Raw genomic sequence first — 21,403 nt, forward strand, 5'->3', positions numbered from 1 at the left:
GATTACTATTTGATTTTGGTTTATTGGTGAAGCATAAATGAGGCTGCTGGTTTTCTTATTTGAAATATTTCACATTTTATCATGTCGGTGTCTTCTATGTATTACTATATACGGTACTGTATGGGTTTTACCGAATGCCATACAGACTGAATTTTCTCTATACAGACCAAGTTGTCGTTAATTTATGTCTTCAAGTAGATCATATTATACAATAGCAATGGTCTGTAGGAGATCCTGGTTGACTCTATAGTCTGTCCGAGTTGTCTCGATAGACGGTCTGAGTTCTCTTCAGACCGCGTTTTGCTGTACTCAAGCATGACTGGTTTTCGTCATTTCATGCGCACGGATGAGCAAATAGACTCCATATAATTTGAAAAGACTTGAGGTTATTTCAATTTATTTTTGTGATAACCGTCGAAAGATTTAACCAGTAGTATTTAAAATGTACATGTATTAAAGCTATTGACAAGATATTTACTTGCCTAGCAACGAAAATAGCATCGAAATAGATTATTCAAGCGCTCCTTGCGCTAGGGTAAAAATGTGTCACTGATGACAATGGGTATGCTCCATTAGTCGTAGCTACAATAGCGTCCTCTTTCCTTCGTTTATAACATCACCAAAATGAGTGTTTTCGTTGTAAATATAACGGAATTTGATGAGACTGTCGTACAAGTGAGAGGTTTAGCGCTATAAAACCAGGTTCAATCCAACACTTTCTACATTTGAAAATGCCTGTACCAAGTCAGGAATATGACAGTTGTTGTCCATTCGTTTGATGTGTTTTGTCTTTTGATTTTGCCATGTGATTAGAGACTTTCCGATTGAATTTTCCTCGGAGTTCAGTATTTTTGTGATTTTACTTTTCACCGAATGTTTGGTTGTAATTAGCAACACGATGCTAGTAACAGAATCTTCCCCTTTCGGAGCAATTGAGTTTACTACTATTTTGATTTAGGTTTCTATGACGGTTGTTGTGATGTGTAAGTCAATGTCTGTGTTGTTTTGATCATTTAGTCGTACATATTCTTTGTCCTGTTTATCTATTATATTTTAATTTCACTGTTTAAAATATACCGGATTTAAACATAAGCAACGTTACGGGTTTCACCAGTGGAGCAGGCAATGCTGACTCCTAAAAATGCCTGACCACATAAGTTCTACAATGTTTTTATTCATGTTTCGTGTTTATTGCTACTTTGGTTTATCTTATCTGTTGTTCTATTTTTCGGATATTTACTTGTGATATTGTGAGTACACAATTTTATACAAAAAGCTTCAATAAATATTTACATCTTTGTTTTCAGACGACCATGTAGAAATTCAAGCGTTTCCTTTAAGATCCCTGTTTCCGCGTTCCACTGATGTATTTTATAGATATTACGGTGGAATGACAACGCCTCCATGTTATGAGAGTGTAATCTGGACAATTTTTCAGGAACATATTCGAATTTCTGAAAGACAGGTGATTGTTAGTTAACAGTTATATATATACTATCATGCTAAAAATCTTAATATAAATCATCAGGTAAATTACTAAAACATAGGCACAGAAAACTAAAAATAATTCAACAAAAAGTTCATGCTTGATACCAATACAAAATGACATTATGCCGATTTTATTTGGGTCTCAATATGCATATTTCGAAATTTTTCTTTCCTCAATTGTGATCGAAAATATACATAAGAATTCCAAAAATATCAAAAGCTGATGAACAATAAACAAAATATGATATCCGAAAAGAACAACTCGAGAACCCGCTAATGATCACATGTGTATCAGTGATATCCTTAGTATTTAATAAATTTTGTTACTTTTAAGTGAACTGAATATCCCCTTAGTATTATAATCAAAACTTTTCACACTAGACTATATACAAAATTACTGGTTACCGGACTAATGGTACCATTAAAGACGTGTAGTCCATTAGCATTGGCACGTGACAACGATACAAAAGTACTGACTACTGGACTAATTGTACCATTGTAGACGTGTAGTACATTAGCATTGACACGTGACAACAATACAAAAGTACTGACTACTGGACTAATTGTACCATTGTAGACGTGTAGTACATTAGCATTGACACGTGACAACAATACAAAAGTACTGACTACTGGACTAATGGTACCACTGTAGACGTGTAGTACATTAGCATTGACACGTGACAACAATACAAAAGTACTGACTACTGGACTAATTGTACCATTGTAGACGTGTAGTACATTAGCATTGACACGTGACAACAATACAAAAGTACTGACTACTGGAATAATGATACCATTGTAGACGTGTAGTACATTAGCATCGACACGTGACAACAATACAAAATTACAAGATACCCAATCCCAATTTGATTCAATGCACCATATGCATTTTTCAAAAATATTTGTTTCATTATTGGTACCGGAAACATAAAGGAAACAAGAAAGTATCAAACGTTTGGAGCAACCAACCAAAAAATGACCTTCAACTATATTCACGTAATCCAATACCTTCAAACTGTATATACACATCGGTCCATTACAAAATTAACTTCGAATTATTAAGTTATATTGATTTGCAAACATCACAGAGTTTGCTCTTGAATAACAAGAATATAAGTTTAAGGACTATAAAGCGCTCTCCAATGTGCATGAATTTGCCACTATGCTTTTCGTTTCCTAAAATGCTAGCGTGACGACTGTTCATATATCTCAGTACAATATATATATAACATACATGAATTTTGTTCTTCTTGTATGATTTAGGCTGCAAACATTGTAAACTATTTTATATGAATAAAATAAGATGTGAGATAAACGTGAATTGGACAGTAAACCAACGACATATGAAAACAAAACATTAATTAATATGCATATGCCCATACAGTATGTTTGCTTACATGTAACACGGCTTTAATCCACCAGACTTCAACGTTTTTACAATTTACGTGAAAAGACAAAGGGAAAGTTACTTCATACTTATTAATGGAGACCTGTATATTTGACAAATAAGTGATTGGAAGCTGTGGAACTGTCATTATGCCGAATTGGGTTAAACCAGTTGAAACACATCGTTCTATGCAAGTTTAACCTGTCATGCAATTCAGAACCATTGTCAACTAACAACAAAAGGGGGAAAGATTACCACGAAAAAAAACTATGCTGCAAGTGACATGAATACGAAGATAAATCCTTAGTCTGAATGGACTTTATTTGACAGTAATGATACAGAACTTTACTTGACAGTAATATACAGGACTTTACTTGACAGTAATGATACAGGACTTTACTTGACAGTATTGATACAGGACTTTACTTGACAGTAATCATACAGGACTTTACTTAACAGAAATGATACAGGACTTTACTTGACAGTAATGATACAGGACTTTACATGACAGTAATCATACAGAACTCTATTCAGCTTATAAATAACACAACAATTAAGTCCCAACGGTGTCTTTTTAAATGTTGATTTCATTCATTGTTTGTCATTTTACATGTTGCAATAGTGACGAGCACTATTCTCAAACTGACCACTACAGGTTAGTGCTGTTAACGGTGCACAATTAGTACTTAATGAAATAACGAGCCTGCTGAATATCACTGAACCCTATGCATGTTCATACGGTGTACTAGCTGCAGAACCGTTTCTTACGGTGTACATGTAAGCAATGTTTGCATACAGAGACGATAATTAGCCGTTAAACTGCGAAAGCGTTACTACTTTCCAAAGCCAGATGGATAAGTGTCAGTATTCGGTCTCTTTTAAAAATTGCAAAATTAGTTTAATTCTTTTATGTTAATTGTATAGACATAGAAAAGGATGATAAAGTGAGGAAAAGTTTGTTGTATGTCACTGTGATTTCATACAAACTTTTTCTCGTTTGACTATAAATGCCATTTTGTACAATTAAATATTCTAAACCAAAAATATGTTAACCCATCATGCTTAAGAAGGACATCTGTATGGTTGTGTGGGACGTACAAATACACAGCCAGGTCAGGATCTGAATGTGGACGTGACTCTGATGTATGGTGTAGTGTAGTGACACGTCTCTGTACGTATATGATAAATTAATCTTGCAGTAAATAACTGAGGAACCGTGATGTGGTCTTTTGCCAAGAAAAAAAAAACCCAAACATAATCTCTTTTCTATCTATAGTCTAATTTCCCGTCATTCATCCTGGTCAAACCGACCTGTTGGACTTGCTGTTAATTTGTTCTCGTCCTGAATATTCATGAACTACTCGCCACTGGACGCTTAACGAAGATCAATAAATCAATATGAATTATTACCAATTAATCAATCACTTAATCTAAACTGTATTTAACTGACAGTTTTGGATACTACATCCTTTATCAAGCTTCATATTTAAATATGAATTAAAATATTTGAGGGGCTTCTTGATTGAAAGGAGTCTGAAGGCCTTGAGTAAATAGTTTATATAAGAAAAATAATAATAACATTCGAGAAACAAATATGGTATGTCATCTTTTAGGTGACACTACAATATCTTTGGATTTTCGAATTCAATTACATTAACGGTACCAATTTTACTGCACCAGAAGCGCATTTCGACAATCAATGTCTCTTCAAAGATGCTCGAGGCCAAAATATTTGAAAATCCAAAATTAAATACAAACTTTGACTAAGGAACCAAAGAAGTTTTCATATCTTTTCCGATAAAATCTCTTGATTTTGTTTATGATATATTTTTTTTTTGCTTATTACTTTACAGTTTGATATGTTCGTTCTATTCTTATTATTTTATAGATAGACCAATTCAGACATCTAGGCGATCGCCATTTTCGTCGTTTCCGAGGACTGTCAGACAACTATCGACCAACGCAGCCTTTAAATGGAAGATATGTTTATACCAATACTCCAATCGGTTATCAATATCGAAGAGAAGGTACATTTGGAAGACCTCTGCAACCCATATCTGCTCCAAACAGACAGTTTGTTAGTATGCCACAGGTAGAGTATTTAATATATTTAAAAAATAATTAATATGACGGGAAATGTTAGTGTGACAGCCACCCAACATTAAATCATTTGATAAAAAAGAAAAGATATGGCGTATCCATCCATGACACATAATCAGTATGTGCACAGCAAAAAACAGAAACAGCAAACTTTTATTGCTAAAAAAATGTTTATTTTAGTTCTGATTTATTGTATTATTAACATTAGAGCTTATGCTCTTAGAGAATTCTTTAATGTTTTCACATAGGTTTCATTGGTTAGCATTTGAAAATTTGAAGTTAAGGTAAGTACTCAGTTGGGATAATGTAGGGTTATCACATGAATATTGGAGAATATTAGTCCTAGTGGATTTTTAATTAAGCATGAGCTTGCAAGTGCAATATATATTTCACGAGATATTATATTCACCAATAGTCATGCAATAACCCTTTTTGGCATTACAAAGCTAACTGTTTAAAGCATATGTTTGTCACTGATAAAGACGATAACTGTAATCTATATCTGTACTAGTGCAATAAAATAGAATATTTCACGCTAAATTTTGGTTACTTTATGTGAGAAATACGATGTTGCTATACAATACTAATACTTGTATAATGCATTGTCAACAAGGTGTTAAGTACCTGCCTTTGTAAGAATCATGCAGAGGGAGATTCATGACATGTCACAAAATTTTTTTTTTTTGACCTTTATCATAAGAACACAGGTAGATGAATAAAATTGTGTTTTTATTTTCCCTGTATAATGTGCGTTGCCATGGTAACAGTCAAAACAACATTTTGCCTGAATAGGTGAAAAAAGTAGCTTTTGAAAATTGAAAATAAGGGTATTTAAAGTCCCATGGAAATAAAGTTAATCATTGAAAACAATAAGGCTTTTTACATTGTTAACAAACAAAACACCTCACTATTTAAATATGTTAAAATTTATAATTTATGTTTTAGTTTGTTTCCATAGCAACCTATAAAAATAAGTTAAAATACTATAATAAAAAAATTCAAAAATCGCTCAATTTTATTTCTGTTTATCTCCTAAGACCAATAATACCATAACATGTCACTGATAAATTTTGAAATAGAACATATCATATACTCATGAAATAAAAAGAAAGTCGTGTGGTTTTTTTTTTTTTTCTTTAAAAATTTATTTTTATTCAAAAATTTTCCATTTTCACAAAAATCCAGATTGCCAAACAGTTGAACAATCAAACATCTTGAACTTAAAAAGCCAAAATCTTCCATTAATATGTGCATTTCTGACACAAGTTTGTTAATTATAAATGAAAATATATGATGTATGAAGATATAATTGTACAGAATGAAAACCAATCACTCCGGGTTTGGTGCACCCCTTTTTGAAAAAAAAAAATCAGTTTTTCAAAATTATAAAATTTATTGAAAAATAAAAAAGGTGGTATTTAATTTTGCTTTCTTGTGAACATTTTGAGCATTTAAGCATACAATTGCTTCAATAGTTGAGGGCAATAATATATACCCCCTCCCCTATTTCTAGATATTAGATTTCTCAGAAGTATGAAAACAAAAGTTAATGGTTACACAAACCTTTGTCTTACCTGAGACTGATGCTGTCAGTGTAAAAGAAGAATGTTGAATTCCATAAAAACATTTCAGTCTACATATAAAAATAAGAAGATGTGGTATAATTCACAATGAGACAACTCTCCACTAGAGACCAAATGACATAGAAATTTAAACAACCATAGATCACCGTACGGCCTTTAACAATGAGCATAACATGTTTATCATGCAGTAAAGCAAAATATAATCATGATAATGAACACATTCAAAAAAATATTTGCTCAGTAGACTCTCACTTTCAAGAAGCTTCAGTCCAAGCTTAGTAAAACTTTCAGAAGGTTTGACATAGCTATCCAAATTTTAAAATCTTTAATCACAGACCAGATTGTCCCTACATGTCAACGCTGAGTTAAAAAAAATATATATATCTATCATGGCCTTTATTTTCAATCTAAATGGGTACGAAGAAGCCTCAATAAAAGTTTCATGAAACTCAATGACAGTTTGAAACAGACTATTGAATCCCTAGACTGTTTGATCTGTTTCTAAATGTTAACATAAAAAAGAAGTCCATTTTCCAGTATAACATGTAAGATATGGGGAAAGTAAAAGAAAATTCTTTAGATCCTTTTTCTTTATAATTAAGAAACTTCTGTTTAAGTTTCATAGAATTCAATAAATATTTGACGAAGCTAGGCATAAAAAATAATACTTGTGTGTCTACTAACATGATTGTGCTGAAAAAATAGGGTCAATAAATATGCAAAGAATTGTATTTTCAAAACGTTTTTGAATGAATTAGTGCTTGTATTTCATGTTTAAAGATAAAAAAAATTATTTTAGGGTTGGCACTAAAATCTAGTGAAGGTAGGAAGAATTAGTGGAAAAAGGTATTTTTGATCAGATCTTATTGTTGTCTTAGAAAGATTATAATCACAGACTAAACATAATTGTTTACAATAATGACTGAATGTAGGACTGCTACGTCTCATTTTTGCGACCTTTTTAGCAGGCATTACAATTAGCAGCTAAGAACGCGGCTCTTATTACACCCGTTTATGCAAATTGAAATTAGAAAATAAAACTTTTTCTTTTGATGCTATTTCATGGTCTTGAAGATTAGCTTCTGTCCAAATTTCATAACAATCCATGTAAAAAAAAAACCTGAATCCAAGACAGTCTGTAAATTGTAACTGTAAAAACTAAGTCCATCTATCAGATATATACTGAAAATGAAAAAATGAAAAACTTTTTCAAAAGTTTGCTCCAGAAATTATCTCTTAATCATTATTAAAAAAGCTCATACCAAAGTTTCTTTAAATTCTATGACGGTTTAACAAAGTAATTGATGTGTAATAAACTAAGTCCATTTATCAGTAAAATACAGAAAAATGGAAATAAACAGTATATCTTGATCATAAACAAGCTTCTGTCCAAATTTCCTAAAATTCCATTTGAGGTTTGACAAAGTTATTGATGTCTAAAAATCCTAAACCACAGACTGAACCTAAATGTCGAGGCCGCCGACGCAATGGACGGAATCTAAGGTAGCTTTGTCCTGCTTTCGCGACATAATTTAATGTCTCAAGCTCCACAAACAAATAAATCCTTAAAGTAAAACAGTCATTCCCTAAACTTATCAATATTGATTCAAATACTGCTGTTTAAAGTCTCATAGTTCTCAGTGTATATAAAGTGCGAATCCAGTTAGTTCATTTTCACTGTTGTATGCGAGTATGTCTATTGTAGAATAAAGGATGATGGGAAAAACTGCGTTTATTTACTTTTTGACAATACAAAATAATAGAATTGAATGTATGTTTTAACAGAATTTCATTAGAATATAACTTTTTAATGTATAATAACAGGATTAAATCCAAAAAAGTGTAATTTAAGCAGCAGAATCCATAATATTGATTACTGAATGCGGTTCATTTTAACTATAGATGCGATGAATTATCACTGTAAGTGCAACCATTTCTGATGTGGAATTTTTGGAAGTGTGATGAATTTTCATTGTCGTTTTATATGATTATTTGACGTACAACAACTGAAAATATTTTTTAAATGACTTTAATATTGATGATATTTACAATTTGAAATGCAAGCTAGTCGTAGATGCTTACTTGAATATACACGGGTATAAACACGTTCATATCATGAATATTCAAATATTGTTGGTGAGTTTGCTATAAGCTTGTTATGGATCCGAAAATTTACTGGAGCAGAACATCCATGAATATAACGTTTTTCTACGACGAATTTTCTTTGAAAAGTTTTATAACTCGCTTAACAAAGCTTTGAACATTTGTCACCCCGTGTCATACATATTTCTACCGTATTGAGTCTTTTGCACAACGAACAGTACAAGAATGTACAACGAACGGTACTAAAGAAAGAAAACAAACTACAAAGAATGAATCGTACAGTGTCAAAATTCTGAGGTTAGTTTTTCAAGTAAATGTCTTCAAATGAAATTAAAACAACGGGTTTCTCATTCGTATTATGTATTTTAACAACAACAAAGCACAAAATAAACGGTCGCATTTAGTGAAAGAGCCAACCAACTATGCTCTATTTGTAGTTTAATCAAGTTTGAGTTACACGTAGTGTTTGTTTCGCTATGTTTACAAGTAATTCACAGACATGTCTATTCAAAATAGTCACATGGTGTTCATGTAATATAAATGATATACAATGCTGCCAGGAGCAGTACACTTTGTTTTCATAAACATTGAATACTTAACTAAACATTTAGTCAATTAGTCTTTGGTGTAAATATAAGAACGATATATCTACCAACATTGCTTCGCGATGTAGCGATGTAGCGATGTAGCGATTAACGTCCGGAATCAACTGTACGGCGGTTATAATACCCTGTGTTATAGAACCATTTAACATGTAACAATAAACTGTTTTCAATATTTCTTTGTATTCTCACAATTGCGTATTGGCTTATAACACCGACGTATATATAAGAAAATCAAGCATATTCAAGATGACTCGACTGTTGCTCGAACTTTCTTTACTGTATAAGATTTATACACAATGGCATGATACATATCAATTATCCAGTCATCCAAGCGTCAATTGTTTGATTAGATGAAAACGTTTCCACTCATTCAATCGTGAAATGAAGGTCGTTTTGTGAATGCTCTTTGTTATCTCAAATGCATCCATTAGAGCTATTTTCCAAACGCTTGTGGTTTAAAGGTTTGGTTGGCTTGCTTGCTTTGTTTGTATAAACGTTTGCTCAATCTTAATTACAATGCTTAGGCAACATTTACACAATCAAGGCCAACCACACATTTTAACTACAAGCATTAGGAAATTAGCTCTAATGACGTTTAATTTATTAGTATGCGATGTAGTTTTAGCTTTGCTTTTCCGGTGACGTGGATTGGCTTTACTGTCCAAGATATATGTATTTAATGATGACGTGTCATAGGAAAGAATAAATTTTATCCTACATATAGATCAGGACAAATTATTTGAGGAAATAGAATTGACTATATTAGCAATAAATACCATGTTTACGGAATTTATTGATATATTACCTCAGACTTTCACTCACTAAGTATGCATATATAATCAATCCTTCTGACTTCATAAATTTTGTTAGAGAGTCGGCTGAATTAAGAATTTATATAATGAAAATTAATCAATTTCCCTCTGTGAAAATACATCGCATATACAATAGAAATGAATCGCCCTACAGTGAAAATGAAAGTCTAGTACATATGTATCATTATTCGACAGTAAACATGAATCGCATAAACGAAAACAACATAGTGGAATTTGATTCAATATCAACAAGCTGAAGAACAAAATCTGTTTTAAGTTAAACAACATTAATGATTATGTTAAAAGGTACATTTTTCTGCAAATGAAACTTAACTGTTACTTTTAAATCTCTTGCACGCTCTGTTCGTGAACTATTCTTAATATTTATCTATTTGTGTATCAATTTTGCACCTGGATGGCTGTAGGCGCGATGAATATCCGTCCGCATCTCATACCTAATATTATGAATTTATAAAAACAGTACACATTATATATTATTTTATTCAAAAATCCTGAATTTGTCGTCTATTTATTTATCATTCTACATCAGAAATTCATCACAGATACAGTAAACATGACATTTTAGGATTCGCACATTACATACACTGGTTCTGGAATAACATCCCAGTAAATTTTCAAAATCCAAAGCAAGTCTACAGTCTCTAATCCAAACAACACTTCACAATTTGTAGTAATTTGATATAAGCATACTAGAGCCTAAGCATAACTATGACCTTTTATTTATCTGACAGTTAAAATCTGGAATGACAAATTTGGATAATTTTCAAATCAAATGATGCCTTACTTCACCATAAAATTAATCAAAAGGAAGCTTTTATTTTATTATTCCCTTAAATCTGACAATTGAAGTCCAGTAGCTCTGGCACCACAGAACCAACAGTTTTTAAAGTCAAAAGGGAGTTTTGTCCTATCAATCTTAATGTTGTGTTAAATCTTCATAAATCAACCTATAACTATTGCAAACACAAAAAATTGCTCCTCATAAACCGCATGGTAATTGTTAGTTTGTTGATTTCTGTTTTTTTTGGGAGGAAGTCATCTTTCATATCAAATGGCCCTGACCAATATTAAAGGCTCTGACAATCGATACTTCTTTGTCTTTAAAGAAAAGGTCGATAATCTTAATACCTAGTTTACATTTTATGGGCAGTATTATTTTCGCAAATTGTATCTTTATTTAAGTCAAAATTTTTACACACTATAATTCAAAGGAATAAAAATATTATTCAAACAAATATAGGAAAAGAAAATAGAATGTTTGTTGGTAAAGTAATTTTAAGATATAAAGTGTACAATATTCACCAACCAGCTTCGTAGGTAAGGTTGATTAGTTATCAGGCCCTTGTATTTATCAATTTTACCTCTCTGGTCAATACTCCTTGAGTGATCAATACTAGTTGACGGGATATTTTAGTGTGGTCTTAAGTTACTACTAATTTTACTGAATAAAACAATGATCATCAGAGGGAAATCATTGTTATTTCCTATAGCATGAATCAAACATAAAAATAAATGATATTTGCATGTTAAATTTACTATCCTAAAATGAAATGTGATAAAATTCTCGATATGTTTATACTAAGCGCAGAGTCACATTTATGGCTGTTACCTCCCATGTAAATCGACATGTATAGAAACCTTTAGGCAAACACTTATTTGTCATTATGTCGATTTCACTGTGTTCAAATTGAAATTGAAGAAGAAACTACAGAACCGTTATTCCTATTCTATTATATAACAAATCGAACTAATGCAAAAGAGCTTGAAAAAATGTGTAAATAAAAAAAAATAAATGAAATTTCGCGAAATTACACAAATGATCTTTGCACATGGTGGTCCTAAGGTTTTTAGCATCAAAATATTGCAATAGTAAATAATAGTTAGGACCAGCAAATTTTCTTCAAGGACCACCAGGGAAAAAATATGTTAAGAACTTTGCAATATCTCTACCTTAATCCAAAAAAAATAATCCAGTTTGGTTATTAAAAAAAAAAAATGGTAGACAAGATGTCCTTTTCGATCATATACCAGACAAACATTTACAAATTCTTGTACAGTTTGAGATTATTCCTGAAAATCAAATGGTCGGAGCTTTCAGTCGGATTTGTTTAGAAAAAATAAGTTAGGAAAGCATAAAGAAAAAAATGTCACGAACACAGCGATTTCTTCCAATCAATTTTCTTTGTTTTTACACTTATTGTATAATTACATCAATTCCAAAACAGAGCACACTATTACATTCGTGTCTACCGAATTGGAACTGACGTATCTTATATTCTACAATAAATCATCGTAAATTTCATTTGTGTCATCCAAAATAAAAAAAAAAATGCTATATTGGACAGCAAATTGAATTTTTGTATTATTGCGTCTTCTATAGAATATTTCCAGAAGAGGTCCAGATTTTTTTTTTTTGACTCTTCACCAAAATACATTCTGGAGATGTACAGAAGAGACCAATAAAACAAGCCCCTCGATGCTTCATATATACCCTTGTGCAGATACCTTATGTTACGAAGATTCCGTCTGTTTAACTTATATGTCCATTGTCCTTGATCTCATTTTCAAGGTTTAGTGACTGCTTGAAAAAAAATTACAATAAAAATACTCAAATTATTATGAGTCATAGGATAATTTTATTTGGTATGTGTGTTCCTTGCAACGTCTACATTTCCGTCAGGTAATGTTCAACTGACCTCGACCTCATTCCGTAGATCAGTGTTTAAGGTTAAAGTTATGTGGTCAAGTCTGTATCTCAGATACTATAAGCAATATGTCAATTATATTTGGTGCATGCAATGTCAGACTGGCAGGTTTCATCTGACCTTGACCTCAATTTCATTGTTCATGGACAATGTTTGTTTTTTTCTGGTTTGGTCTATTTCTCAGATACTATAAGCAATGGGGCCATTCGATTTTGTGTATGGAACAATTGGAAGGTGTAGATGTCTTTCTGGAAGGTTTCATCTGACCTTGATCTTATTTTCATGGTTCATGGTTCATTGGTCAATGATCGATTTTCGTAATTATGTCAGTTTATCGATACTATAAGCGATAGGACTACTATATTTAGTGTACGGAATGATTGCAATTTGTACATGTCTGTTTGCTATGGTTCATCTGACCGTGACCTTATTTTCTTAGAACATTGATAATGTTAAGTTGATATCATACATGTATTAAAATCTTCATATAACAGAGTTTCAACAGTAATTCAATGATAAATAAAACAGGCGAGACATTTCAGGATTAGCATTCTTGTTTAGCAGATATCTTACAGTCTAGGGATTAAAGTTTTTAAAGCATCAATAATCTGATTCAAACCAACAATGAGTTTCATGAAACTTTTACTGTAACTTCTTCATAGCCATTTTGATAGTGATAGTATCCTGAGCTTTTTTTTTATTTAATTTGTTCATTATGCTTTGTTTTACTGATAAACATGTTATGCTCATTGTTGAAGGCGGTACGATGACCTGTAATTGTTAATTTCTATGTCATTTGGTCTCTGGTGGAGAGTTGTTTCATTGGCAATTATACCACATCTTCTTATTTTTATTTGGAGTTCAACATTATTCTTTTTCACTGACAGCATCAGTCCCAGACAAGACAACGGGTTATGCGTAACCATTACCATTTTTTTCATATTTCTGAGAAATCTAACATCTAAAATTACATTTACTGCCCTCAACCATAGAAGCAATGTAATGCTTGAATGCTCAAAATGTTCACAAGGAAGCACAATTAAATACCGCATTTTTTTTCCGACAAATTTTTAAATTTAAAAAAAACTGATTTTTTTTTTAAAAAGAGGGGGTGCACCATACCCAGAGTGATTAGTTTTCATTTTTTACCCATATATCTTCATAAATCATATATTCTCGTTTATAATTAACAAATGGGTGCCAGAATTGCACACATAACTGGAAGAGTTTGGCTTGTTAAGTTCAATATGTTTGATTGTTCATCTGTATGGCAATCTGGATTTTTGTGAAAATGGACATTTTTTTAATAAAAATATTTTTTTAAAGAAAAAAAAAACAAAAAAACACGACTTTCTTTTTATTTCATGAATATATAATATGTTGTCTTTCAAAATTTGTCGGTGACATGTTATGGTATTGTTGGTCTTGGGAGATAAACAGAAATAAAATTTAGCGATTTTTGAATTGTTTTATTATCGAATTTTAACATATTTTTAAATGGTTGCTATGGAAACAAACTGTTAAGTAAATTCAAGATTTTATTGTTTTTGAATAGTTTGGGATTTTGTTTGTCAACAGTGTGAACATGTTTATTGTTTGTCTTGATTAACTTTATTTCAATGGTACTTTAAAATCCCTTATTTTTCAATTTTCAAAGGCTACTTTTGCACGTATTTAGGCAAAATGTTGTTAGGATGGTTTCCATGGGAACAAAGGTTCAAAAGAAAAAAATAAATAATATTTTATATGAAACCAATCATACCATACCGTCTTCATAAACCAAATATAAAGATATTTGAAGAGTGGTCATGAATCGTCAATCAACAGGAACCTGCATGATTCTTACAAAGACAGGTACTTACAATGTAACTAATGAACATTTTGCATTGATGACAAGATGGATAAAAAAAATTAAAAAAAATACGTGATAAGTTTGGTGTGTCCGCAGCGCTTTTCTGGATATACCTTTTCCAGGAACACTACAAAACTAGAATATGAAAGCCAAAGATGTATAACTACTTGAACACTTGAGGAGCTATACTTGAGCTATACTAGAGCAATACTAGAGCTATACAAGAGCTATACTAGAGCTATACTAGAGCTATACTAGAGCTATACAAGAGCAATACTAGAGCTATACTAGAGCTATACTAGAGCTATACAAGAGCTATACTAGAGCTATACTAGAGCTATACTGTAGAGATATACAAGAGCTATACTAGAGCTATACTAGAGCTATACTAGAACTATACAAGTGCTATACTGAGCTTTACTAGAGCTATACAAGAACTATACTAGAGCTATACTAGAGCTATACTAGGAGTTGGAATCTTAGGTTTTTATTAATTTCTAAATTTATCGATTTGAAGAAAGCTATTTAATGAATCATGTCAGTACCGAGCTATTAATGGAGAAATAGTTGGTACTGTGTTTTTAGATTTCAGTAAGGCTTTTGACCTTATTAACCATGCCATACTTTTAGAAAAGTTAAAATTTTATCATATCGGAGAACATTCGATAGATTGGATAAAATCATATTTGTCTGAGAGACAACAAGAAGTTCAATACGCTAACATTAAATCTGATAAATCGTTTGTAAAATATGGAGTGCCTCAAGGTTCTATTTTAGGTCCTCTGTTATTTTTAATTTATATAAATGATTTACCACTTCATGTTAAACAATCCGACATGGATTTATATGCTGATGATTCAACATTGCATTTTCATAATAAAAACATTGAAAAAATAAACAGCATATTGCAAAATGATTTAAATGCTATACAATCTTGGTGTAGCAATAACAGTATGAAAATTAATGCACAAAAAACAAAGTGTATGAAATTGGGTTCAAAACAAAAACTTACACAACTATCAGAATTATGTATTACCGTCAATGAAACATGTATTGAAAATGTCCATTCTTTCAAATTACTTGGAATTGACATTGATGAAAATTTAAGCTGGGAGGATCATGTTGATCGTATATGCAAGATTATCTCATCTAAAATATCACTTTTGTTTAAAATTAAAGTATATTTGCCTATACACACAAGACAACAATTTTATAATGCATATATTCTACCATATATAGACTATTGTAGTTCAGTTTGGGGAAATTTATTACAAAAAGATTCAGATAGAATCATAAAACTTCAAAAAAGAGTAGCAAGAATTATACTTGAATGCGATATTTCTGTTCCATCTAATTTTATGTTTTCCATCTAATTTTATGTTTTCATCTTTAAAATGGCTATCTTTTACAAAAAGAATAAAATACCAACAATCAATTCTAATGTATAAATTTGTAAATGGACTAACACCTGATTACTTAACAATGCTAAATATTAATGATGTGCAACACCACAACTTACGATCTGTCTCTAATAATGATCTATTTGTTCCAAGACCAAATACAAATTTTTATAAAAAATCTTTTCATTATTCTGCAACAAAGGTATGGAATAATTTACCACTCAAAATAAAAAAATGTCGAAATGTGGAATTATTTAAGAAACATTGTTATAATCATTTTCTTGAAAATTCTATGCAAGTCGAATAATTTGTTTTCTTTCTTTTATTGTAAGAATAAGAAAATTTAATCAAAACTTTACCAATTATTGCCATTTATTGCCATTTGTATGTTTGAATGATTGAATTGTGTATATACTAGTAATATATATTGCATTTTAATGTATGAATCGAATGTATGAATGTTAACTGTATACATGTATTTTGTTTGAGGGCCTCAATGAAAATTAGACTACTTCTAATTGAGTTACCCTCTTTAAATAAAGAATTTATTATTATTATTATTATTATTATTATTATTATATAATAGTATTACCCTCGGAGGCTAGTAGTTCACCAGCAGCGGCATCTACCCGGTACTAGAAAGTGAAAACACGCTATTTAGGCGCGTCTGAAGCGCTTTTATGATTTAATTTTCATCAGGTGTATTTAAGAAAATTAACTGACATATTACGTATACACAGAAGCACTCGTTCGTGACGGTAAGTTTTTGATGACTAGTAGCGTATGATCATATGTAATTATATCAGTTCAAGACAGCTTTCTTTTTTGTGTTAATGGTGTTGTTCAGTTTAAAGTCACAATGAATCTTCAACACGGACTGAAAACAAACAAACGTCACGACAAGTTTTTGTTTACTTCTACTCCTGGACATACTGTATGTGCTGGAAGAGAAACTTCAAATACCAATGCTATGATCTTTTGTATGAGTCATCGGAGATCGAACACCGGACTTGGTCTAGCCTGGATGAGGGTTCCAGATTGACACATTAAACTCGATTTTATTAAACCATAGCAAAAGTCACAAATCACTAAGGTTGAGATTTTCTGCTCAGATTCTTGTATGTACAACATGCTTATTTATTCTAATGTGTGCCTTCAAAACCTTTATGTTCAGAAAAACTCTTAAGCACTCTTATCTTTTTGTAATTTTACTTTTCAGTTTCTTTCATCTAATACCAGGTTTAATGGAAAAAGAAACAATCTCAGGAGAACTTCACAAATACGCCGTTATAATTTAAACGGGAGATTATTTCCAAGAAACATTACCTTATATTAACTGTTTATATGCATGATGTTTACAGTATATAAAAGAGTCAAAGGCAAACAAATGTGTTTAAGTTCAAATGATTGTAACATGCAATTAATAAATGACGAGACAGGAAACACTTGCATGCTTAGCAGCAGATATCTAAACAATGTCCTGGTTTAAACGCTAAAATGCATTGGTACGGTCAAAATAATTGTGAAATTTATTTCAAACATTTTGCATTGGAACAATTTGTGATTGACTGCCTTAGGCCTGACTTGGTAAACAAAGATTGCATATCTAGGTTTAACGGCAAACAGATCCCACCCACCAACTCCTCCATCCAGTCTTGTTCGGATTAAACAACATTGATCAATATGAACGTGACTGCGTATTCATACGTTCTGGTAAAAAATGAGAGTGAAAAAAGAAATTTGGTTGGCGGGCTTTTGTCAACCCTGTCATGCACAGATGATTGAAAACATTTTTTACGGTAAAGTCTCATATCAATAGGTTACGGCGCAGCTTTTGATTACATTTGCGCGCATTTTTTATAGGTAAACTTAGGCAGATACAGGTAGATTATTCTTATTCATTTATTCAACTACTATTTTCGAGCAGTATACAGAAAGTCTGTTTTATTATGCACAAGCACTTATTCCTGGAAATATATACAGATAGAAATGTAAAAATATAGCTGTCTTAAGATAAAAAGTACCGATCATTCATGTAGTAACGTGCTGAATATTTCAGGCCCACTGCTTTATGAAAACACATTAATACATAGATGTGCTGAATAATGTTGGTCATTGCAGTGACCAGAGAATGAATCCGGGCCGTTTGTAGTACACCTGGATTCTGCTGACGGTAGTGATGCCAAAAGACCTGGTGAAATAGGGAATCTGGTGAAATATCTTTTCAAATAGTTACGGTACATCGCCATCAAATATCTATTGACTTAAGTGTTCTTTCGATAGGAAAGTAAATTATCGTACACTAGTTATGTTTTCCTCCGTCTTGTTTCTGACAAACGAAACTCCATGTGTGTGCCTTGACGCAACTTTACAAACTGATTTATTCCGATTTATTTTCGGAAACAATACTATTTACTCTGAAATATTCGCAATCAAGTTATATGTATATTTTCTCATGATCACTTTTTATCTTTTTAGGATTCAATATGAAAAATCATAATAATTATAATCGTCTTGTTTATTACGAATTGTATGTATTTTTACCTGTGTTACCTGTGAAATGAAGCGCGCAATTGTAATCAAAAGCTGCGCGCAAACGCAAAAAAAATTAATCCCCAAACAAGCGCAAATGTAATGCGTCCATAGGTTAAGAATGCTGGGCTTCTATAAAGTATGCGTGTTTATCGGTACGGTATATTATTGTTTCGCATGTCAACCTATTGAATGCTTCCTTTGTATTGTTGTTAATTGACAATTCTATTATGCATATTTTGTTATATTACTCGAGATTAAAAGGGAAATGGTTGAAATCTAAAATAAACTAGATTATCCCTTCCACATTTCCATGTACTTGTTCTTAAATTATTATAATATCTAAATATATTTGTTATTTAGAGGATTTGGCTTTTAACCCAGATCTTTAATACACATAATCTCTATGGAACTCCACAGCTGTCTTATGTGGAACTCTGATATTACGTTATGTTGTTTTATTATTACTTGATGATATTTGGTCTTTACATGATATGGTTTTGACATTACGTAATGATGTTTTGATATAACTCAATATGGAATAGTCATTACTTAATGATATTTCGATATTACACGATATGGTTTCGTATTGACTTGATAAAGTTTTGTCATTACTTAATATGGTATTGTCATTACTCGATATGGTTTCAACATTATTAAATGTGGTTGTGTCATTAGGCAATGTGGTTTTAACATTACTTGATGTGTATGTGACTTAACGTAATGTAGTTGTTTCATTACATGATGTGGTTTTGTTATTTCGTAATGATGATTTGCCAATTCTTTATATGGCATTAACATTACGTAATGATGTTTCAAAATTTGACGATTTTACACTACATGATGTGTTTGTTTCAGTATTTGATGTGGTCCTGTCATTCTTTGATGTGGTTATCACATTACTTGATGAGGTAAAATCACGTGACCAATTCGGAAAAACAAGTTCTATTTTTAAATAGATTTCCATGTTTTATGTGCCTTGGATGAGTGTGGCCATCCATCGAGTTAGAGTTCAAATTAAAGTTCGGGTTACTGTTCGAGTTAAACTTTGAGTTAGTCTTCGATTTCGAGTTAGAATTCAAGCCATTATTAGAATTAAAGTTCTAGTTAGCATTGAGTTTCGAGTTGAACTTCGAGTTTGAGTCACATTTAAAGGTAGAGTTCGAGTTACAATTCGACTTCAACTTTGAATTTGAGTCACCTTTTGAGGTAGAGTTCGAGTTAGACTCGAATTTGAGTCTCATTTAGATTAAGATTTCAAGTTGAAATTCGAGTTATCTAATATGAGTTCGTATTTAAATTTTCTACCGCGGATCAAGGGCTATTGCTCGGGCTTCCGAAAAGAAGGCTCAGGGGTATACGTACAATAGATAAACAATGTAACAGTATACAAAACACACCATAGAAATTGAAATAAAGTTAGATGTGGTGTGATTGCCTATAAGACAACTATCCACCAGAGTTTAAATGCAGTGGATGTAAGCAATCATAGGCAACCGTACAGCCTTCAACACACCGTATAGTCGGCTACAAAAGGCCACCACGTGAAAATGCGAAACAATTCAAACGAGAAAACTAACGGTCTAATTTATAACTAAACAATCTACGAAAAACAAATATGACACACATGAAACAACGACAACCATTGAACTACAGGCTCCTGACTTGGGGCAGGCACATAAAGAAAGTGCACATGGCGGATGCCACACGTTGAGCAGAATCTGCTTACCCTTCCGGAGTACCCGAGATCACCCCCGATGGATTTATATTACCCAGTCATACCGATTTATTGAGTTAAGCCAATTGAAACTGTTTTTTACATTTTTTTCTTATGTTGTGCTGTTACACTACAGTCCGAGTTTAGGTTAGGGTTTAGCGCTCACATACATGTTAAACTCCGTACATCAAGTAATGTTAAAACCACATTGCCTAATGACACAACCACATTAAATAATTGTGAAACCACATCGAGTAATGACAAAACCATATTAAGTAATGACAAAACTATATTAAGTCAATACGAAACCATATCGTGTAATATCGAAATATCATTAAGTAATGACTATTCCATATTGAGATATATCAAAACATCATTACGTAATGCCAAAACCATATTATGTAAAGACAAAATATCATCAAGTCATCAAGTCATAATAAAACAACATAACGTAATATCAGAGTTCCACATAAGACAGCTGTGGCATTCAATAAATCTCTGTTAAATTCATTTCCTGTGAGACGCGGGGAAAACCATATGCTGACCTCTAAATTTCTTCTGATAAGTTGTTTCATTCGGTTAATATCTTATTAATGTAACTAGACATATTCCTTTAGATTTACCCAAAACGTGTATTTCTTAACTTATCAAATTTAGTCGGATTTAAATAATGTTTATAAATCCTGCACAACAAAAATTATATTACGCGTTTTGTAATTAAGGAAATTTGGAGTTGAAGACAGATCATTTGTGTTTTTGCATGCGCTCTTCAGACAAGAGGTGATTTGTGATACCAAGGTTTACAACTACGGCTAAATTCACCACATTAAGATAGTCGGTAAGATAAATTCGTTACACAGTGTGCTAGTGAACTAATACGATATATGCGGGATCAGTAAATTCAATATGTGGCTCGAGCTTCTTATTTAGAAAAGAGAGGCGAAAGATACCAGAGGACCATGAAACTCATAAGTCGAAAATAAAATGACAACGCCATGGCTAAAAAGGAAAATACCAACAGACAAACAATAGTGCACAAAACACAACATAGAAAACTATATAACTGAGCAACACGAACCCCACCAAAAACTGGGGGTG

At 31.9% G+C, this 21,403-nt stretch overlaps 1 protein-coding gene across 2 annotated transcripts in view; it reads left to right on the plus strand.

The window, feature by feature from the left end:
* LOC127710671 (carbonic anhydrase 7-like) overlaps window positions 1–17,731 on the plus strand; it is a 48,899-nt gene extending 31,168 nt beyond the window's left edge. Inside the window, exons 7-10 of one of the 2 annotated variants that reach the window (XM_052216624.1) lie at window positions 1,308–1,465; window positions 4,764–4,967; window positions 5,224–5,259; window positions 17,276–17,361. In XM_052216624.1, coding sequence (XP_052072584.1) covers window positions 1,308–1,465; window positions 4,764–4,967; window positions 5,224–5,244 — 383 coding nt within the window. In that variant the 3' untranslated portion in view covers window positions 5,245–5,259; window positions 17,276–17,361. Of the gene's footprint in view, window positions 1–1,307; window positions 1,466–4,763; window positions 4,968–5,223; window positions 5,260–17,275 lie in introns of both variants that reach the window. The other variant, XM_052216623.1, reaches the window with a different exon arrangement.
* Window positions 17,732–21,403: the final 3,672 nt, after the last annotated feature.

The sequence above is a fragment of the Mytilus californianus genome, unplaced genomic scaffold, assembly GCF_021869535.1.
Source record: "Mytilus californianus isolate M0D057914Y unplaced genomic scaffold, xbMytCali1.0.p SCAF_8, whole genome shotgun sequence".
In the NCBI taxonomy this organism is placed as follows: domain Eukaryota; kingdom Metazoa; phylum Mollusca; class Bivalvia; order Mytilida; family Mytilidae; genus Mytilus; species Mytilus californianus.